This window comes from Mustela nigripes, chromosome 1 (assembly GCF_022355385.1).
Source record: "Mustela nigripes isolate SB6536 chromosome 1, MUSNIG.SB6536, whole genome shotgun sequence".
Lineage (NCBI taxonomy): Eukaryota > Metazoa > Chordata > Mammalia > Carnivora > Mustelidae > Mustela > Mustela nigripes.
The window spans coordinates 22289419-22309354 of record NC_081557.1 but is presented as its reverse complement, the minus strand read 5'-3'; the positions used below and the strand labels follow the sequence as shown (position 1 = coordinate 22309354).

The window sequence follows — 19936 nt, the reverse complement described above, 5'->3', positions numbered from 1 at the left end:
AGCAAGAATCATCACCAGTGTGAAAAAGTTCAGCATGAAAACAAATTCACTGTCAAAACCAGTAGTCTACGTTATGATTAAAAATTTATATACTTTCTGATTTCTGGATTGAGGATTGAAGTCAATTTACTTCGTGTTACTTGCCACAACTCACTGAGTGACTTTGGCCTTAGCAACTTGGATAATGCATGATGTTCCACTTGTAGATATTTTGTGTTCTTTCAATGTCTAAAATACTCAAAGAATTTAAGTGAGTATGCCATTATTAATTGATAAGTATGTGAGTGAATCATATTAATGTCATGAAATATAAAAATGGTGGGTTGTTTGTTTTTTTTTTTTTGCGTGTTTTTTAATAAAAACTTGGAAGAAAAAGGGACAAAATCTAAAGGAGGAAAACTAGTCTACTAGTTCAAGGAGATTCCCAAGGTAACTTTTAAAACTAAGGTATGTTCTGTAACATATTTGATAAAACTTTCAGAGTAATTACTGGTGGCAAATTCTAGTTGAATACTATCAAGTGGTTCCTTGTTTACTTGAGAATGAAACAATGACACGTTTGAATATCTGCTACTATGGTCCAATGTCTCTACATTTACATAACCTTTTCTCACTTATTTGTTGAAAGATTGCTGAAATGCAAATGACATTGATTCTTTCAGAATGAATAAATAAAAAGAGAAAGGAGAGTCATGGAGAATATGGGGGAAAAGGAAATAATATGAGATCTCTAGTAAGCCACATTTTACATTAACATTTGAGAACTGATGAATTTGTATAAAACGTTCTTGTTTTGACCAAATACTTTAAACAAATTACTACATATTGAAAACATTTTAAAACATTTCTCAGGTTTTGAAAACACAAGTGAGAAAGATTTACTAATGAATTAACTTGTATCCCAATGTTTTGTTTAGTTCTTCAAAGTTGTTTCTTACTGGGGTGCCTGGGTGGCTCAGTTGGTTGAACATCTGACTCTTGGTTTTGGCTCTGGTCATGATCTCAGGGTCATGAGATTGAGCCCCATGTGGGGCTCCGTGCAAGGTGGGGAGTCTGCTTGAGTGTTTTGAGGTGCTTTCTCTCTCCCTCTGCCTCTGGCCCTCCTCCTCGTGTGTGCGTGTGTGTGTGTGTGTGTGTGTGTGTGTGTGTGTGTACGCATGCACGCATGCACACTTCTCTATCTCTAAAATAAATCCTTAGAACAAAAAAATGTTTCTTACCAATCTGCCCTAGAATAACCATTATTCAATAAAAGTTCTTGTTTGGGGATTTGTAACTTTAAAATCTTTCGGACTGGAAAAAAACATCTTCTGGCTGAGCTGGAAGATGAAAGGTATTTATTTTTAAGTATGATTGTATAATCTGATTTCCTAAGAAAAAGCTAGTAGTTCAATAGTGATGGTGTTTACAGCTAAGTACCTTATATAAGGAAAGTGTCATACTCTGCATAGTCTGTGCCCTTTCTTTGTCATGTCCTGCTCTTCTGCAAGTACCTATTTCTGTTTGCGTTGGTCATCCTCTCTAGGTAAATTGTCCATGAGACCAGTGATTCCATCAGCAAATTATCCAGAAAATGCTGTCTTTGCATGTTGTGACAGATCATGTCACTGGTGGATTTATAGCTACTCCAGTGGTCTAATTAACCTGGCAGTTGTCTCCTGTGCCCAGCACTGTTGTCTCATTGCTTTGGTATCTTAGTTTTCATCTTCTCATCACCTTCTTTCTTAACTAAAACTTAGATTTACAAGTTTTGGGGTTTTTGGTTTTGTTTTAGTTTTGTTTTTAACCTAACCCCCATCAACCCTCTCTACTCACCACCCCCTTTATTTTTGATTGGCAGTATCATCCAGATAAACAAAGTGCAGATGTGCCAGCAGGAACAGTGGAGCAATGTATACAGAAGTTCATCGAAATTGATCAGGCATGGAAAATTCTAGGGAATGAAGAGACAAAAAAGGAGTATGACCTGCAGCGGCATGGTGAGTACTTGGGGTGAGGAGCCATAGCACACTGGCAACTCTTTGAAGCGCATTCTGCAGCCATTCCTGAGGAGCGTTTTCCAGCCTTCATACCAAGTTATTATTGCCGCCTTGACTCCTCCCCTCCATCACTGTTTTTAACTGTGTCCTCTGCTTAGTAGTGCTTATTGTGTATCCATTGAGTAGTTAACAAAACTACTAAGATGTGGCTTCTTTGGAAGCCATGAAAGCTGCTTTTTCTAACTAATGAAAAATGTTCAATCACACAGTTTTAATTAATGTTTAATAACTTCTTTTCATTAAATTTAATTATGTACTCATTCAAATTTTAATTGTAGCACTTTTAACAAAGTGTACTATATAAATGTCAATCGAAAGGAGGGAACTATAGGGGATAACATCATAAAGCACTCTGCTGTCTTCCAACTTGTTTTAGGCTAGGATTCATGATTGTCTCCCGAATAAACTATTCTTTATAAGATTGCCATAAATGGTATTTTAGGAATGCACCTTTCCTGAGCAGTTTTAAAAGTCATTTCTATTATGCATTTTAGAAAATAGCTTCTTAAAACAGTGACAAGCTCTTGTGAGAAAGAAAGGGAAAAATGTAGGTCAGGTTTGTCACACATAGACTGCAGTTACACGAAGTGATAGGCTGTCTTTCAGCAGTGGCCTTGGGATAGGAGTCCCTCAGTCTTCTATTTGAACCTTCAGTATGCACCCTGCATGCTAATGGGGGGGGAGTCAATAATCAGTTACAGCCTGTGGGGAAAACACTCAATTGCACTCTGCAATAGCGCACCAGGTTCAACATCGACTCGAATGTGTTGATAAAAGCTTACTGTCTCTGTAGTTGATTATTGAATCCCCTCCCAGGCCCTACACCGGCACATCATCAAACCTAACAAAATGATTTTAAGGCTCCAGCGACTATGGTTCTGAAAATTTGATTTGAGAAACGAGGCTTACTTCTAAAACACAGCATTAGAGGATAAAGCCAGTGGTATATATGGAATGCCCACATTTATTTTCGGAGGGAATTGTCCTGATAAAATTAAGTATTTATAACTTACAGGCAGTGTGTGTATCTGCGTGTATAAAGACTTCATGAGCTATTTGTTCAGATACTGGAGAACTTAAGAGTGATTTTCATCATACTAAACAGCTCTAAAGCCCTACGTTTTTAAGATTGATGAGATTTTTAAAAATATTAGGGAACTGATGAGTGTACCTTTGCAATGAATTTGGATTAATTTTCAAATATGGCTTGAATATTGGGTCTTATCTATTTGGTGCATATGTATCTTGTATTTCTCTTATAAATATGTTTTACTTTTGGCAGAAGAATGTACAAGTGGATGAATTCTATTCACAGATCTATCTTTTTAACCTTGGTTCACATGATAGTATTTTCTGTGAAAAATACTGAAGCTATACACAAATATGTTGCGTGAGAAGTTACCTCTGTGCTTGTTGCCCATCTTTACCAGTCATTACTTTCTGGGTGCCAGTTTGCTTAAGATAAGGATAATCCACAAAACTGTACTTTGAGGGGTATAAGGTACATACTCGCCCTCTGGCTCTGCATTTTTGCCACTCCACAGCCTGTGTACTGTTAAGAACCTGTCAGTAAAACTGACTAGAAGCCTGCTACCTAAAGAGAAAAGAAGGAGAAAACAGGAATAAAAAACTAATCTGTCTTGCTAGGGAATAGGGTATTGATAGACAAGAAATGGAGATAAATAGGAAATAGTGTTAAAAGTAAGCAGTAGAATTGCATTAAAAAAATGTAAGAACAAATGATCAACAGCTTTAACCCTTTCTCATTGTCTTTGGAAAGTCCTTGGAAATGAGGATTTCTTTTGAGCTTTTAGTCCTTGGTTTTAAGGTTTTAATGGAGATAACTGCAGCCTACAGGATCACAGTGGACTCTTGTAGGTCATTGATGAGGCCACAACTACATTTAGACAAACTGAATACAGTGAGAAATGGGCCTGTTCCATAAATTGATAAATCAGCAGATCTGCTTGGAATTCATATAATGTTCGGTTTGCTTTGCAAGTTTTTTAAGCAGGTTCTAGGACAGTAGAAATGCAGCTTTTCCTGACCTTTTACTATGTCAGATCTAAGTACAAAGTATTTCCTTCATTACCAGCAGCTCCAGATGGTGAGAATGCTTTACTTTTGTTTTAAATCAAGAGTGGATTGCTGTTCAGATAAGAAGTAGAAGTCTCTTATCCAAATATAACTTGCTGTTTTTAAGCCTTTCATACTAGAGCTATTTTTAAAAATCTCATAATAAACCTAGTTTCATCTTGTCATTTCTTTTGAATGCTGACATTAATTTTTCCTTCTTGACCCATCTTCAGTAATTGGCTCCTCAAAAGAAGGAAATGAACTTGAACTTCTAACAGTGAGGATTTAGATTTGATAGAAAACCTTTGAGAGTGATAATTTGTTAAAGACCTGGATAGGTTACCAAGAGAGAGAGAATTTGTTATAACCAGGTCAAAGCACTCTTTTTTTCTGGGTCACCCCCTGGGGACATGGAAATAGCTTTGTTATACAGAACTCTTTTTGCATGTGGTGATAGTTCATTGTAGAACTTTCTTTTCATAGGGTGTGCTTTAAATATGTTTGTTTCCTGCCTTCCATTACTTGGAGTATAAAATCCATTAACTGTAATACTTGGGAAGGAGGCAAGAGACATTTTATTTATATGTTGAATGCTTTCTCATATTTCACAGCTCAAAGTTGGTGCGCTGTTGTAAGAAAACTCATCAGTATTGCTCACAAACATTTATTTCCCGAAGAGATCATTTAAAGGGGGTCCTTGACGTCCATATTTCTTTGCTTCACAAAAGATACTATCCAATGAGTTCTAATAAAGAAAAAGTCTAGGGTAGATAACCCCAGTAAAGTACATATATTCTTTCTTTGCCATTTCCACGTATCTAGTCTTAGTTGATATTTTTAGGGCAATGTTGGCCAGGCTGAAGAAAAGCAAATCTAAAAAAGGATGAGTAATATTCAGTTCCCAGATACTATACATTTTGAAAGCAGTGTTAACTAGTGAATTTAATCAATTAGTTCCAGTTGGCATATTTACCTTCTTGTTTCTAAGGATGCTTCCAAAGGCTTGCTTCCCATATTCCTTTGAAAGGCATGTAGTTATTCAAGATTAGGCTTTGCATTTCTAGACAACCAGATGAGCACTTTAGAAAATCTTTTCTGGATTTATAAAATGTTTAAATGAGTAATATCTGTCAAATAGATTTTGGTGCCCTTATAAATATATGGGGAGTTTTCTTATATATTAAGCACATTAAAAATTGCATCAGAAGTATATTGTGGGAAAATAATAGGGATCATGATTCAGTTGCTTTGTAATATATGACAGTCACACAGATGTCCAGTGTCTCAGTGGCTCTACAGAGTGACACAGCTGATGAGTTAGGTTTACTTCTTTGTGACCTGACATAAAATAAACCTTCAAATGAAATCAGTCAGGTTAAGTAATGTTTTTTAAAAATAAGTGGATTGTGTTAGGAATCCTTCATGGTATATTATTTTATATTAAGATGTATCTTGGTTTTCTATTAGTGAATTGTTTTGGTAATGTGGAGTCTTCACCTTACACAATCAGACAAGTACTCAGATACCCAAAATAGCCTAGCTCAGGAGATTGGGCCAGACGTTGTACAGTCATTGTATTTTTACTCAAAGCTAATCAGCTATTCTCCCTTAGCTAGATACAAAAGGTCATTTTTGGTGTTGTGTTATACAATTTAATAAGGATAAATTGTCCCTTTAATAAGGATAAATATTTGAGAATGGGAGATAAGCAAATAAATTGCAGGCCAAATACAAACATATCTTTAAAACCCCACCAGTGTTAATGGGTTAACATATAGTTTCTTTCTTTTTTTTTTTTTTTTAAAGGATTTTATTTATTTATTTAACAGAGAGAGACAGAGTGAGAGAGGGAACACAAGCAGGGGGAGTGGGAGAGGGAGAAGCAGGCTTCCTGCCAAGCAGGGATCCGGATGGCGGGGCTTGATCCCAGGACCCTGGGATCATGACCTGAGCTGAAAGCAGATGCCCAACGACTGAGCCACCTAGGCACCCCAACATGTAATTTCTTAAGCCCAAAATAAGAATCGTTCCTGAAAAGCTGATGCTTCCTGAAAAGTTAATACTAAAGACTGATTAACTCCATAAGAAGGGAAATAATACTTCCAAATGTAGATAATATGAATCTGAGTTAACTTAAGAATAATGACATAAGGCCAGTAGATATTTATGTAGGTTATGTGCTAAACTGACCCTTACAAAATAATTGTATTAGTCAGATTAGAGTTTCCATCTGTGATCATATCAGTATTTCCATTTGATTTTAGGAATTTGAAAATTGGCTGTAAAAATGTGCTTCAGGTAAAACTTGAAGATAAGCATCAGGGGGTATGTTTTTTTTTAGTGACTGTTTCTGGGAAAAGTACGTATGTGAAATGATGCAGAAAATCCATCTAGACAGTTAGGGACTGGCATTTTCTTCAGAGAGAAGAGAGTATAGAGAAAACTTTCTGTGAGGGTCCTCCTGTTCCATCTTATTTGTCATAAGAAGGTGACTACTCATGTTCCCTTTTTCTTTTACTTGAATGCAGGTATCTGTTTTTGCAGTGAAAATGTATTTTAAGATCTTTTCTCAGTGGTTTTGCCTAAAAATTTGGCTAGTTTCAAAGAATGTTACAGAAACCTATGGTCAAGATTATAGTTATACACACACATACACACACTTGGACGCATTTGGGAGTTCTGATTTACTACTACTGAAAATGGAAGATTTAAGGAAGTTTGTGTCTCCCACTTTAATGTCTCTCCCAATTTCTACTCGGGTACTTGGCTGATTGAAATCAATGAGTCTTTTTTTTTTTTAAGATTTTATTTATTTATTTGACAGACAGAGATCACAAGCAGGCAGAGAGAGAGGAGGAAGCAGGCTCCCCGCTGAGCAGAGAGCCTGATGTGGGGCTCGATCCCAGGACCCTGGGATCATGACTTGAACTGAAGGCAGAGGCTTTAACCCACTGAGCCACCCAGGCACCCCAAAATCAATGAGTCTTAACCCAAAACAGGGTTGGTTACCTTTCTCATTGCTTATTTTTTCCCTCAGATTTGAAATCTTCATTTCATACTACATTCTGATTACTTCTCCTTTGCTCAGTGTATAACCAATGAATTAGAAATGAGTGTTGACATTTTTTTAGGGTTTTTTGTTTTTTTTTTTAATGTGTGATCTTCTTCTCACAGCTATCACCGTAGGCTGTACCCAGAGTATTACACATACCCATAGCTGCTAATTGGCCTTCTCCTATAGTCGTTTACATTTTGATTGGTCTAGCTTTCTTTATTTTCACTCCTTGTTTAAGAACTTTTATAACCACCCTCTCCCCAACACATTTGCCCATTCATGTAGAATTTAAATGGGACAGAAGCTTTGAACTTTGTTCCTAATTACTTTTTCTAGTCTTATCACCCATCACGAACCTGATGTGAATCTTCTCCCCTGGTTCACCTAGGGGGTTCCAAACACATATGCCTGTGTTGTTTGTCATGACTCAGTGCACGCTCCCACTCTGATTTGTCACAATTTATTTTTTGTTCAAGTTTGAACTCGTCCTCCAGTCCACCCCCAACTCCCAAAGAAAGCTTCCCCCCACACTCAAATCTACCATCATTTTTAATCTCTGAATCTAATCTACGAATTATTTTGAATTGTTTCTCTGTGGTTCCTATCTCGCAGTTTTGTTTGCTACGTCGGATGGACTATGGCTTTGGTAATAACAGGTCGATTTTAGTGGGACTGACAATAGCAAAGTACATCAAATTTCTTAGCACTGTCACAAATCCAGACATGGTAGTAGCTGCTGCCTTCCTACACTGTGGTACTTGAGGCTTTCCCCTCTCAGAATAGATTGGTGTTTAGTCATTTTCTTATGATGGGGTATAAACAGGTCAACAAAACATTCTGAGATAATAACAGTTAAAATAGCTGCCATTTATTGAGCACTGTATCTGTGATAATTGTCTTTCAATCATTGTTTAATAGCCTATTAAGGAAGATATTAAAAAGAAATCCGAGATTCAGAGGGGTTAAGTAATTTGCCTAAGGCCACATGGCTAATAGTTGATAGAGGAGAAATTCAGAGCCATTCTCTGACTTTTAGTCATATTGTGGTACGCTGTCCAGTTTTGAATAAGTATGTGCAGCCTCCTGTTTTCAGTTCCAGATGGGCAGGAGTAAGTTACATTTGAGGGTCAGAACGAGAGGCCAGGCCTACTTCTGCTGCTGTTCTACCTGTTGTGTAGTGAAACATGAAATTCAGGTTCCGGGTTTTATTTGGTACCTTTTATGAGCACTGCATATACGTTCAGTTTATAAAAGCCCCAGTTCTTCGAAGTCCATAATTAAACTCCAAGTTTGTAATTTTTCTTTGATATGGAAAGCCTTGCAATTGTGACTCTCTAATTTCACCTGGGAAAGGATTATAGAGCTTTCTGATTTAATGAGCAGGTTTCACGTTAAATGTTGCCTGATTCACAATCTCTTATCAAGGTAGCCTGAGACTGTTCCAAGAACAGAGAGTTTAAAGGAGAAGGAAACCGATTTCCTTCAAGTTAGTTTCTATATGAAAAATTTAATTATGTATAGTGAAATGATTTTTAAGAATGGGGTGATTATATACAATTAAATTCCTTGGTTTTAAAATAGCACGATACTAAGTTAGACCTAAACAAAAACACTGTTTGCTTTTTACACACAGATGACTTAAGTGTGAAATAAATCTTATTTTAAGACATAAAAATAAATACAACAGACTACTTGCTAAATGAGAGTGTCGTGGGGGCTTTTGATCGCTCGAGTAAGTTCCAACATTGCTACACATGAATAGTAGGGACAGAACTGCAGATGGACTAGATCTTTTGGCCAATATTGGGTTGAATGAGACTTTTGATATCTCAGCCATAATGAATAAAGTTAAATTCCTCTCCACCGTAGCTTTTTGTTGCTGTTATTTATTTTTACTTATTTATTTGATTTGTAACTACGGTTAGAACAGGTTTCCTGGGATTAGGAAGTGTAATTATTTAGGCAGCAAAAAGTTGTTTTAGAAATTTTACTATCATTAGGAAGAAGCTTTAAAAGGCTGGAATTCCATTGTCTTGTAAGAAGTAAGAAATATTTATTGATTCCCAAATGGAGCTGAAAAAAAAAAAACCTTTCCTCTTTTAGAAAGTTGTGAATGACCCAGCGAGAGCTCTAGTAAGCTTTACTGAACCAAGCTGCTAATAGTTATTTAATGTTATTCTTCAGTGTGAAAGAATCTCCCTAGATTTTCCTTTTAATCTCTTTGAATTGCAGGCTCATAAACCTCTCTGATGAGTCCTGCCAGTGTTTTCTTAGATCCCACTGTTGAGACAAAGGAGCTACAGAATTCTTTCACCTCTTGTTGTCAGACAAATCCAATAGAACACAGGGTCAGAAGGGCCTGTACTTCTGAAGGTTGAAAGATTCTTTTCCAAGTAACCACATAAATTATTTGATTTTATCATTATATTCCACAGGAATTTCCTTTTATAATGCATTGCTTTCTATATATAAGGAAATTTGGATCTTTTTCTGGTCTCCGTATTTAGCTAAGCTTTGGGTATAGCACAGGGTGTGAATAGACCTACATACCTTAGGAAAAGCTGAGCCCATTTACTTCAAAAGAATTAGGAATCTTGTAGTGTAATTGGACTTAAGATAGAGTACCCAAATACCACGCATTGCGTTTTCTTTCCAAATGGCTGGGTTTGTTTGTTTTTAAGTTATTACCATTCTGGAGCTAAGATTCCAGATTCAAATCTTGTACCTATTCCTTTTTTTTTTTTTTTTTTTTTGGGTACCTATTCCTTTAATTAAGTCGCTGCAGAAGTCAATTTATGTTTTCTCACTATTTTTAGTAGTGTCATGTTAACAGGAAAACTTTGAGATAGAATTTATATTTTCAGATACCTATTGAAATATTTCATTGTAATGAGCAAAAATATTTGTAATATGTAATACTCAAAAGAAAAGGAACTTACCTATTTTGCAGATGCCATGCCTGATTAGAAGACAATTATCAAAGCTAATTACAGGGTTCCTGTGAGTTACTTTACAGGCTAGGGAGGAATTAAGTTTTCTAATTATAACTACAATGGTGGACAAGCAGAGATCATTGTTTAAAAAGAAAAAAAAAAAAACATTGATTTGTTTGTGCTCCTTCCTTGTAATCGTAGTTAAGGGGGAAGTTGCTGTTGCCCCATTCCCTGGACACCTGCCTCTCAACAAAGGATTGTGGTCACCTCCCCACCCCCTACATTTAGATTCACCTTTTACTTGTATGTACCCCTTCTGCTCATTATACAGTTCTCCAGGATTCCAATTTTCCCTGAGTTAATCACCCCCAGCCTTTTTCAGAAGTTGTTAGATTACCATCTTTTCAGGGAATACACACTTTTTTAGGCTTTTAACTTCTTTTCCCTAACTTTTGTTTATTTCTATTAAAAAGTATAGCTCTTGGAGTCTCAGCATACTACTTTAAGACTTTTTGTTGAAATGTATCATACATGCAGAGAAGTATACCAATCCTAAGTGTCCAGCTTGATGCGTTTTCACAATAAATACACCCATCTGACCAGCACCCAGAAGGTCCCTTGTGACTCCTTATAGCCACCACTTTCCCCCACACCCAATACCACGGTGTCACGCAACAACTCGGGGTAGTTTTGCTTGTTAGATTTTATGTAATGGGGTATCATATAGTATGCTCTCTCTTGTGTCAGATAGGACTTTTAAAACCAGAACCTCACAGAAACCTGGACTGTATCCACATAATATTGAATAATCAGATCAAATAATTAGATGTTTAGATAGCCCCAGAACATGAGAATAGTTTTTATTTTTTTTAACTCTGATCTTGGGGAAAGTACTAACCAATTTTGCATTATTTTCCCTCTTATTATGAGATATCATCTAAGTTGATCTGTCATCTTAGAAATAGGTCACTATTCCAAAGTAACTGTATGTAAAGAAAAAAATAATAAAAATATAAAGGCCCTTTTTTTTGAGGAAGTGGAATAATAGAGAGATGCTCCACGTGAAACACTAGGTGAGCATGACAGTAGCTTCCTCGTGGAGAAGCACAGCAATATGCTGACTTCCTGGGCAGTTCTCTGTGCCAGTTATTTCTCATTTATTATTTTCAAGTAAAAATAGCATAGTGGACATATACGAGTGGGTTGTCCTTCTGTGTAATTGCTGTATTGCAGGTGTCCAAGGTAGGTTAAATTAAGGCTCGTTCATCTGTCCTTACCTCTGCCTTGTCTGATTTGCTTTAATTGATTTCCAAAATTACTGAAGATATCGATCAGATACCCTGGAATATAGTCAGCTTGATTGTAAATTATTTACATCTGTTTTTCCTCTAACAACAGTCTGTTAAGTGCCAATTACCCCCATTCATAAATTTAAAAGTGTTTCATTTCTCCATTCAAGCAAACTTACCTTAGTCATTCTAAGAAATTGAAACATATGATTAAGATTTGTTTTTCTCTCCCTGGGACTTTTAGGGAGAATTTTTTAAAAAACTAAAATACTGAGTAATCTATAGCCAAGTGTGCTTTATATAGAATGTAGAAATTGTTTTGTTCAGAGATTACCTCACATACTAATACAGTCTGCATAAGCTATTCAGTGGGCACAGAGATGAAGGAATTCCCCCACCCTCCGACTACTGGGCAGAGTCTTTAATCTTTGGATTTTAGGGTCAGTATAATAGACTGTTGGGACCTAGTAAATATGAAGTGATACAATATTTGACATACTTAATAGAAAACCACAGTGAGTTCAAAATATTGTATAATTTTTTCATCTATTTTAAAATTGTGTAACTCACCAATAAATTCTGAACAGGCAGTTATTAAATATAATTAAATTGTAGGCATTCACACAACGGAACAAAGGAAAGCATTTCTCAGCAAGTGAACAAGAGACTAGTGAGACAGCTAAAGAAAATTTCATTGGGGTGAGGGGTGGATTTTAGTAGTTTCTTTTAAGCATCGACTTCTAGAAGAACAATACAAGCATACATGAAGTATAACATGCCTTTAAAAACAAAGACAAGTGCTTATCTATAGTTGCTTTCTTTGTCCCAAAGTATACTTGTTTTAAGCAAGAGTACATGCTTCTACTGCCTAAACTATATGCTTACTAAATTCCAAGCTTCTCTGAACCTTCCACCTGCAGGGAAAACTTTGGCCTAGGAAATAGCAATAGAACATCAACACAATACAGTTACATGGTTATTGAAACCTTTTAAAAGTAAGTCTTGAAGTTACCAATTCCTCTCTTGCAAGCAGTTAAAAATCAGGTGACCCTTACATTGGTTAGAGCTTTGTTCTTTAAAATACTTTTAGATGGGGCGCCTGGGTGGCTCAGTCGGTAAAGCGTCTGCCTTTGGCTCAGGTCATGATCCCAGGGTCCTGGGATCAAGCCCACATCAGGCTCCTTGCTCGGTGGAGAGCTTGCTTCTCCCTCTCCCTCTGCCTGCTGCTCTGCCTGCTTGTGCTCTTTATATCCCTATCAAGTAAATAAATAAAATCTTTAAAAATAAATAAATAAAACACTTTTAGACTGATCTCATTTGATTAGAACAACACACTGGTCTGTTCTGTCATAGCAAATTCCATAAACTGCGTGACTTAAACAACAGAAACGTATTTTTCATAGTTCTGGAGGTTGGAATTCCAAGATCAAGGTGCCAATCAGTATGGTTCCTGGTGAGGGCTCTCTTACTGGCTATAAATGGCCTTGTTCTTTACTGTGTCTTTATTTGATACTTTCTTTGGTACTTGTGCATGGAGAGAGAGACCCACTTTCTTCCTCTTATAAGGCCACCAACTCTATCAGATTAAAGCCCCACCCCACTCTTATGGTCTTACTTTACCTTTATTACCTCATAAAAGGCTTATCTCTAAATACTTCAACATAAGAATTTTGGGGGGACACAGTTCAGTCCATAACAACCCTTCTGAAGTAGATAGGAAATAACTAAGTGTATCTAAGGTATATTTCTAAGGTTAGAAAGCTAGTGAAATATTATAGCTAAGGTTCAAATACAGTTATTTTTGCCCAACCCCATGCTGCCTTCCTTAGTTATAGTTATAGCTTGACAAAAAAAATTCCCCTCTCACAAAAATAGGGGTTACTAGTTAATCACAAGGAATCACCAAATCAACTCCATGGTTTTTGCATGTTGCATATTTGTGGAAAATGGGATAGATTTTGACTTTTGAGGTTCGTAAGAAGTGGACTACAAGTCAGTTAGCCTTAAAGCTGCTGTCAAAAGTAGTAAACTTTTAAGTTTTTAAATGGCAAGTAAATTATAGCTGTAGTCAATGGGCTGCAGTTGCCTTTTCAGCATTCTTCGTGGTTATGATTAAAGTGTCAAATAAATGTTGCATTTTGTATTTTACAGAAGATGATCTAAGAAATGTGGGACCAGTAGATGCTCAAGTATATCTTGAAGAAATGTGTTGGAACGAAGGTTGGAATTTTTTCTCTTGACTACAGTAAAGGAAAACATTAGGGATGTTCTTTAAGAAGAAAAACTCTTCTGGGATATTTGGAAATCTTAAAAAATAGTAATAGCTTGGCTTTTTAAATATATAAATATGGGTGGTTTTAGGAATTTCATTTTAAACTTCAGTTATTGATGGTCCTCTATATGACTCATTTCCAGTTATTTGTCTAGTCTAAGTAGATTTAGGTATAGAAGGTTTCATGTGGTTTTCTTTTTTTAAATTACTTGGGTTTTGGTTTACTTTCCATCTAATAGGGAAAATAAAGTTAATATTTTCCATCCTTCCTATGTTGACATAGGAGATGAATTTTCTATTAGAATTTTTGTTTATTTTTATTTCTTTACATGGCAGGGCAGGAAATTTTTGGAAAAATTTGGAAAAGAAAAATTTGTCACTCCCTTTACCCACCCACCATATCTTGTCTTTTTTCCCTTTTGTATTATTAAAATTTTATTTTATTATTTTATTTTGAGAGAGAAAGGGAGTGTACATAGAGGGAGAGGGACAAGCAAACTTTGTGCTGAGCCTGACACAGGGCTTGATCTCATGACTGAGATCATGACCTGAGTTGAAATCAAGAGTCAGACGTTTTAACCAACTGAACTGTGTAAGTGCCCTCTGTTACTAGAATTTTACAACTTTAACTTCTCTCCTGTTCTGATAATTTTGTGAATTGCTTTGGCTAGAAATGGTAGAGCCCGTATAGAGCCCACGAATGTCACACATCTAGGTTTCTCTGGGAAAATGAAGAAACTCTTCCTATTTCTTAGCATTTTTATATACTTTAACCCTGTAACTGTTGTTCAGCCTGGAGTAAAAATTCCCTAGCACTTTATAAAAATTGACTAATGAATGTGGATAGGCAGAAAATAAACAGTTCATCATCCTTCCTGAAACCAAGTATATTGGAATTTTTTTTAAAGAACTGTTTTTTTTTTTTTCTTTTTAAGATTTTATTTATTTGACAGAAATTTGTGGGGAGAGAGAGTATGGACAAGCAGGAGGGCAGCAGAGAGGGAGGAAGAAGCAGGCTTTCTGCTGAGCAGGGAGCCTGACAGGCTGTATCCCAGGACCCCAGGAACATGACCTGTCCCAAAAGTAGAAGCTTTAACCAACTGAGCCACGCAGACTCCCCTGGAATATTTTTTTATGGCAAATTTTTAACATAGTGCTGTTAGGAAGGTGGGTGATAGGCTATTGACTTTAAGAGGAGCATCACATTTTTGTTATGGGTCACTCAGCTCCTCAACTGCCAAATGAAATCCTAGAGTATAAATTCTTATTTGCAGTGAATGATTGAGAAACTTAAAGTTTGTATAACTGGGGCTCCCAGGGTTTTATAATAGTTTCATCAGTGGAAACAAGGGAACTACTGCTATGAAAGTAGAATATACTAGTGACATAGGCTTTGGTGAAAGGCTTCCAGTTCATGAAGGGGACAGACCAGAACATATAATTTATCAAGGAGACCTGCCCAACTAAATACATTTTTTGAAAATAGAGTATTGCTACCTCATCAGCTAGTATTGTATGTGTTTAATCTCTTCTTGGACGAATTAGGTCTTTTTACTGTAGTTGATTAACACATTTTGTTTCCTAGTGATTCCTGATAATATGAAAATAGTCAAAACTGGTTTTTGCATTTTTTCCTTTAGTAGCTTTTTAAAAAAATACAAATAATAAGTTTTTATTTTAAGTTAATATGGATTGGTGGTTCAAACATCTGTCCAGTCAACAAATACTATGAGGTTTCTTCCTTTAAAAAAAAAAAGAAGATGTTATTTATTTATTTGACAGAGTACAAGCAGGGAAAGCAGCAGGTGGAGGGAGAGGGAAAGGCAGGCTCGCTGGGATCACGACCTGAGCTGAAGGCAGATGCTTAACTGACTGAGCCATCCAGGTGCCCCTCAGCTTTATGATACAGGTGAAAAAAAAACCAAGATGGTGAAGGAAATGTACAACATGAAATTGTTAAGTTATGTGTTACTATCCTTGGAATTTCCTTAAGTAAACCTGACAGTGAAGATACAGAAGAATCCTAACCATAGCCAATGAATCAGTTATTAGAAGCTAGAGTTACTCTTAAAAGTATAGGACATCCTTTGACGCTTATTGTTTATTTATTTATTTATTTATTTCAATGCTTATTTAAATTAAGGGTTTTTTAATAAAGAGGGAAGCAATCCTTAATCTTGTGAGCAGCAAATAGCTGCATGAAGCCATTATTTCTGCAGGGGTATTTATAAATTAGTAATATAAGTTTTGCAGTCTTGGAAGATGAAAATTCAATAAAAAGTACAGTAACTGGGCAAATTAAAAAAAAATTGTTTGAAGATTCCCTCGTGGCCATTTTCAAGTAACCTTGGAAAGTGAAGATCCAGAGGCAGGAGAAAAGTAGATGAAACCCAACATGATAGATAAAGCTGGATTACCATATTCTTGATCCAAGCATAGTATGAAACAATGAGAGAGGGAGAGAGAGCGAGCACAGGCAGACAGAATGGCAGGCAGAGGCAGAGGGAGAAGCAGACTCCCTGCCGAGCAAGGAGCCCGATATGGGACTCGATCCCAGGACGCTGGGATCATGACCTGAGCTGAAGGCAGCTGCTTAACCAACTAGGCCACCCAGGCATCCCGCCTTTTATTACTCTTAAAAGCCATCCCTGAAGAACTGTTGAGAGAGTGGTTAACCTTTCTCCTTAGTCCCCTTGTTGTACAGCTTGGTTATTTTGTCTTCAGTGTTTTTAAAATGATTTCTGTGACGATATCACTTGCTAAGTAATAGAATAATATAAGAAATGTAACAAGATGTGAATTTTTAGTGAGCATTAACATTTGGAATTATCTATGACAAAACTCCTCAGTAGCCCATGGTGGCCTCTGCATCATTTACTGAGCACATGTCACCTCAAATTGTTTCTGAGTGTTCACTGAGGTGGTAAAAAAATAAGATGGACATTTAGCTTTAGAAAACCAATGGTTAGAATATGTGTATTTTTAGACAACTTAATAATGAAACCATCACTTTTGAAAGCCTGCTACTACAATATATATGTTGGCTCAGACAGGAAAGATGTTAGCATTTTAAAATTCCAAGATTAAATTATTTTTCTTTATGGACAAAAAAGGCATTGTGGTGAACAAAAAGGAAGATTAGGTGAATGAATTCATGTTTTTGTTACTGGTAAAAGAAACATATAAAGTTAGCTTATTTAATTTTAATTTTTCCAAGGCCAAATTTGATTAGAGAACAAATACAGGGCAGTTGAATTTTTTCTTTTCTTTTTTTCTATTAGTGGCATATAATGAGATCTGAGTGTTAAAGAATGAAGTCTGAGCACTGAATAAAGATACCTGATGTACCTCTAGTAAATTATGACCGTCATACAATAAGGGGATCAGTAATTATTTTTCTTTTACAGTCACTTCTCAGTGACAGTGAAATGGAATGACTAGTGGATCAGATTCTTTCAGTTAAAGGACATAAGCATTTCAGCTTCCCAAGAAAATGGTAGATTTAATAAAATTTCCACCATTAGTAGTCTAAATGTTGCGCCGTATCACCTCTGTTGGGCATCTCACTTCACAGAAATAGTATGATACTAGAACAGAGTATCTTAATGTTGAACTTAAACAGTTAAGTTAGCAGGATGCCTGGATGGCTCAGCTGGTTAAGCATCCACAAGCAACAGCTCCAGTAATGAGGATCAAGCCCTGCATCAGGCTCCCTGCTCAGCAGGGGGCGTCTGCATCTCCCCCTCCCCCCACTCAAGTTCTCTCACTCTCAGATAAATAAATAAAATCTTAAAACAAACAAACAGAGTTTTCTCTAAAAGAATATACTCCAGGCATAAGCATGTAGGGCTATTTCTCTTTCCTTCACAGTAGTATTTTTGACAAATATATTGTTGAGAAGAATGTAAAATTTATGTGGATCTTAAGAAAACAGAAGACTTCAGATAAATGTCCTGGGTCGCTTCTGAGCTTCTGCTCTCCCCTCAAGATCTTTGGGCTGTTGATTCATAGCTTTAATCCTCTACAGCTCTCTTATACATATCAAGATTTTTTAGTAGGTAATTTTTAGAAACACTGCCCCATACAAGAATTCGTTTCAAGTTCTCATTTAAATATGTTTTATACTTAAGGCACTTCTTTCATTTTGGAATTTCTGTGATAAACTGCATTTTTAAAAAGCTGTTAAAATAGTCACTTGCAAGTGTTTGAAGTATTTTGTTTTGTTTTGTTTCTTTACAGATGATAACTCTTTTTCTCTGAGTTGCCGATGTGGTGGAAAATACAGGGTTTCCAAGGATGAAGCAGAAGAAGTTACCCTGATTTCTTGTGATACATGTTCTTTAATTATAGAACTCCTTCATTATGGCTGAAATTGTTCACTAAATGATCCTTTAACTCTGTATTCAGACATGTTGAAGAGAGCCCATTCAAGTAAATGTATAAAGCTGATAAAAAGAAGTAGGATTCTTTTTTTTGGTCAGCTTTTATTTGCAGAGAAAGTATAAGACTGTCAAGCAAGGGCTATCCCAGATTAACAGAAAATTCATTTAATTATTTATATGTATTTATACTTTCTATTTATAGATTCCCCCCCCCCCCCAAAAAGACTTGAATTATTAAGTTCTATTTTGTGAATTCCTATCTGAGAACTTTGTTATTTGGTCCATTTTCTCCTTGGTGTAAAATAAGAATTTTCCTTTTCTTTAAGTATGTCTCTTCTTATAATGGGTCACAGTATTATAATGTTCCTTTATAGTTACTGGGTTTCTGAAGTAAACATGACATTTCTAGCTGCTAAAGTTACAGGCCTACAGTACAAGTATCTGAAAGTCTCAAGTCATTAAGATTAAACTGTAATCTTTGTAAATAACATGTGAGCCTAGTACTCCCATAATGAGGGCTGGATATGGATATTCATGAAGTTATTTCAAAGTTGATAAAGAAGGTGAAATGACAACTTTAGAAAAGAGAGCTTTTGGAGTAAAGACTTGACTCCAGTCCTGGCAACTCTATTTCTAGATTCTTCATGTGGCTACATTAAAGGGAATAAAGTTTAAACAATGCCATCTTCAACTTTAAATGTAACTTAGGAATGGTAGCTCTAAAAAATAATAATCTGAAACTGTCACATTACTTCCTTTTTTATTTCAAAGTACTAAGTATTAATTCCTGTATTTAAGAATAAGGAATCATTGCATTGCTGGTATGAACAAATGGACTTTTATAATGTTATTATTGATTATAATGGATTTTATTTTTCTCTGTATTTGATACTCTATATACAGTATAAGTCAGGAATCATTTTAAAAGATTGAGGTATCCTTTATGGGATCACTGGAACTGTAATTTCAAAAGAGTGAACCAAGTATGTGACTTAGCAGGTTTTTATTGGTTGAATTCATGGTATTACTGGTTTGGACTTGAAAGACTAGTTATTACTCTGATGTGTAAATGTAGCAAAAGTATGAGGCACAGTCAAGAAAAGATTACTTTTATTATAACTATTAAACCAAAAATTCAGAAGTGAGGTGGTCATCCAGGTTTTTTCCCCTAAAAATATTTTTATATCTATCATAAACGTTAGATTTCTTTTCTTGGATTACATTTCTATCCATATATTTGGAACTAATAGCACTTACAATATGTATTGTTTATTCTTCCATATAACAATTACAAATGACTAAAACTAAGTAGCAAATAGTTTATTAGTTAAGTACATGGATTCAGGGGCAATAATAAATTCACTTGGAGAGAATAATCAAAAGAATAAATGCTTGCTAATCGTCAGAAAATCTGTGGCCATTAGGGCTGTCACGGAGAAATCCAAAATCACTCAGAGGCCAAATCTGTAAAATTGAAATGTGATTGAAAACAGTTAATGAAAGTGTTACATCATCATCATTCCTTTTATTCATCCCTTTTCTCTATGCAATGTAATTAAACACTTTCTCCTTATTTTTAGTCAAGAACAAATTTTCTATACAAAATGAGACTTTACAAAGTAAATTTGTATGTGTATATGTATTTAAACTCTAAACTTTGGAACATTGATATGTTATACAAGAATTTATATGTTATGTGGTATATGAATGTATTATGTGTGTCTGTGGGTTTTTTTTAACTACCCTCAAAGTTAACTATAAACCCAAGGATTTAAGTATAACCTCTGCGTAAGTAAAGAATCCTGCAGATTATCCAATAGCATTCATGTGTTTTTCTTCTTACTGCTGTGTTAAAAAAGAGGAGCCAGTGAAAATAATCATCTTTCCTAA

At 35.7% G+C, this 19936-nt stretch overlaps 2 protein-coding genes across 4 annotated transcripts in view; one reads left to right on the top strand and one right to left on the bottom strand.

Moving 5' to 3' along the window:
* The window catches only part of DNAJC24 (DnaJ heat shock protein family (Hsp40) member C24), a 54136-nt gene extending 34278 nt beyond the window's left edge, over nucleotides 1-19858 (top strand). The window contains exons 3-5 of the mRNA XM_059406606.1: nucleotides 1841-1979; nucleotides 13544-13612; nucleotides 17904-19858. Coding sequence (XP_059262589.1) covers nucleotides 1841-1979; nucleotides 13544-13612; nucleotides 17904-18034 — 339 coding nt within the window. The 3' untranslated portion in view covers nucleotides 18035-19858. The remainder of the gene's footprint in view (nucleotides 1-1840; nucleotides 1980-13543; nucleotides 13613-17903) is intronic.
* Nucleotides 19140-19936, bottom strand: part of IMMP1L (inner mitochondrial membrane peptidase subunit 1) — a 79810-nt gene continuing 79013 nt past the window's right edge. For all 3 annotated transcript variants that reach the window (XM_059406589.1, XM_059406579.1, XM_059406598.1), the window contains one exon: nucleotides 19140-19510. In XM_059406589.1, the coding sequence (XP_059262572.1) occupies nucleotides 19442-19510 (69 nt within the window). In that variant the 3' untranslated portion in view covers nucleotides 19140-19441. The remainder of the gene's footprint in view (nucleotides 19511-19936) is intronic.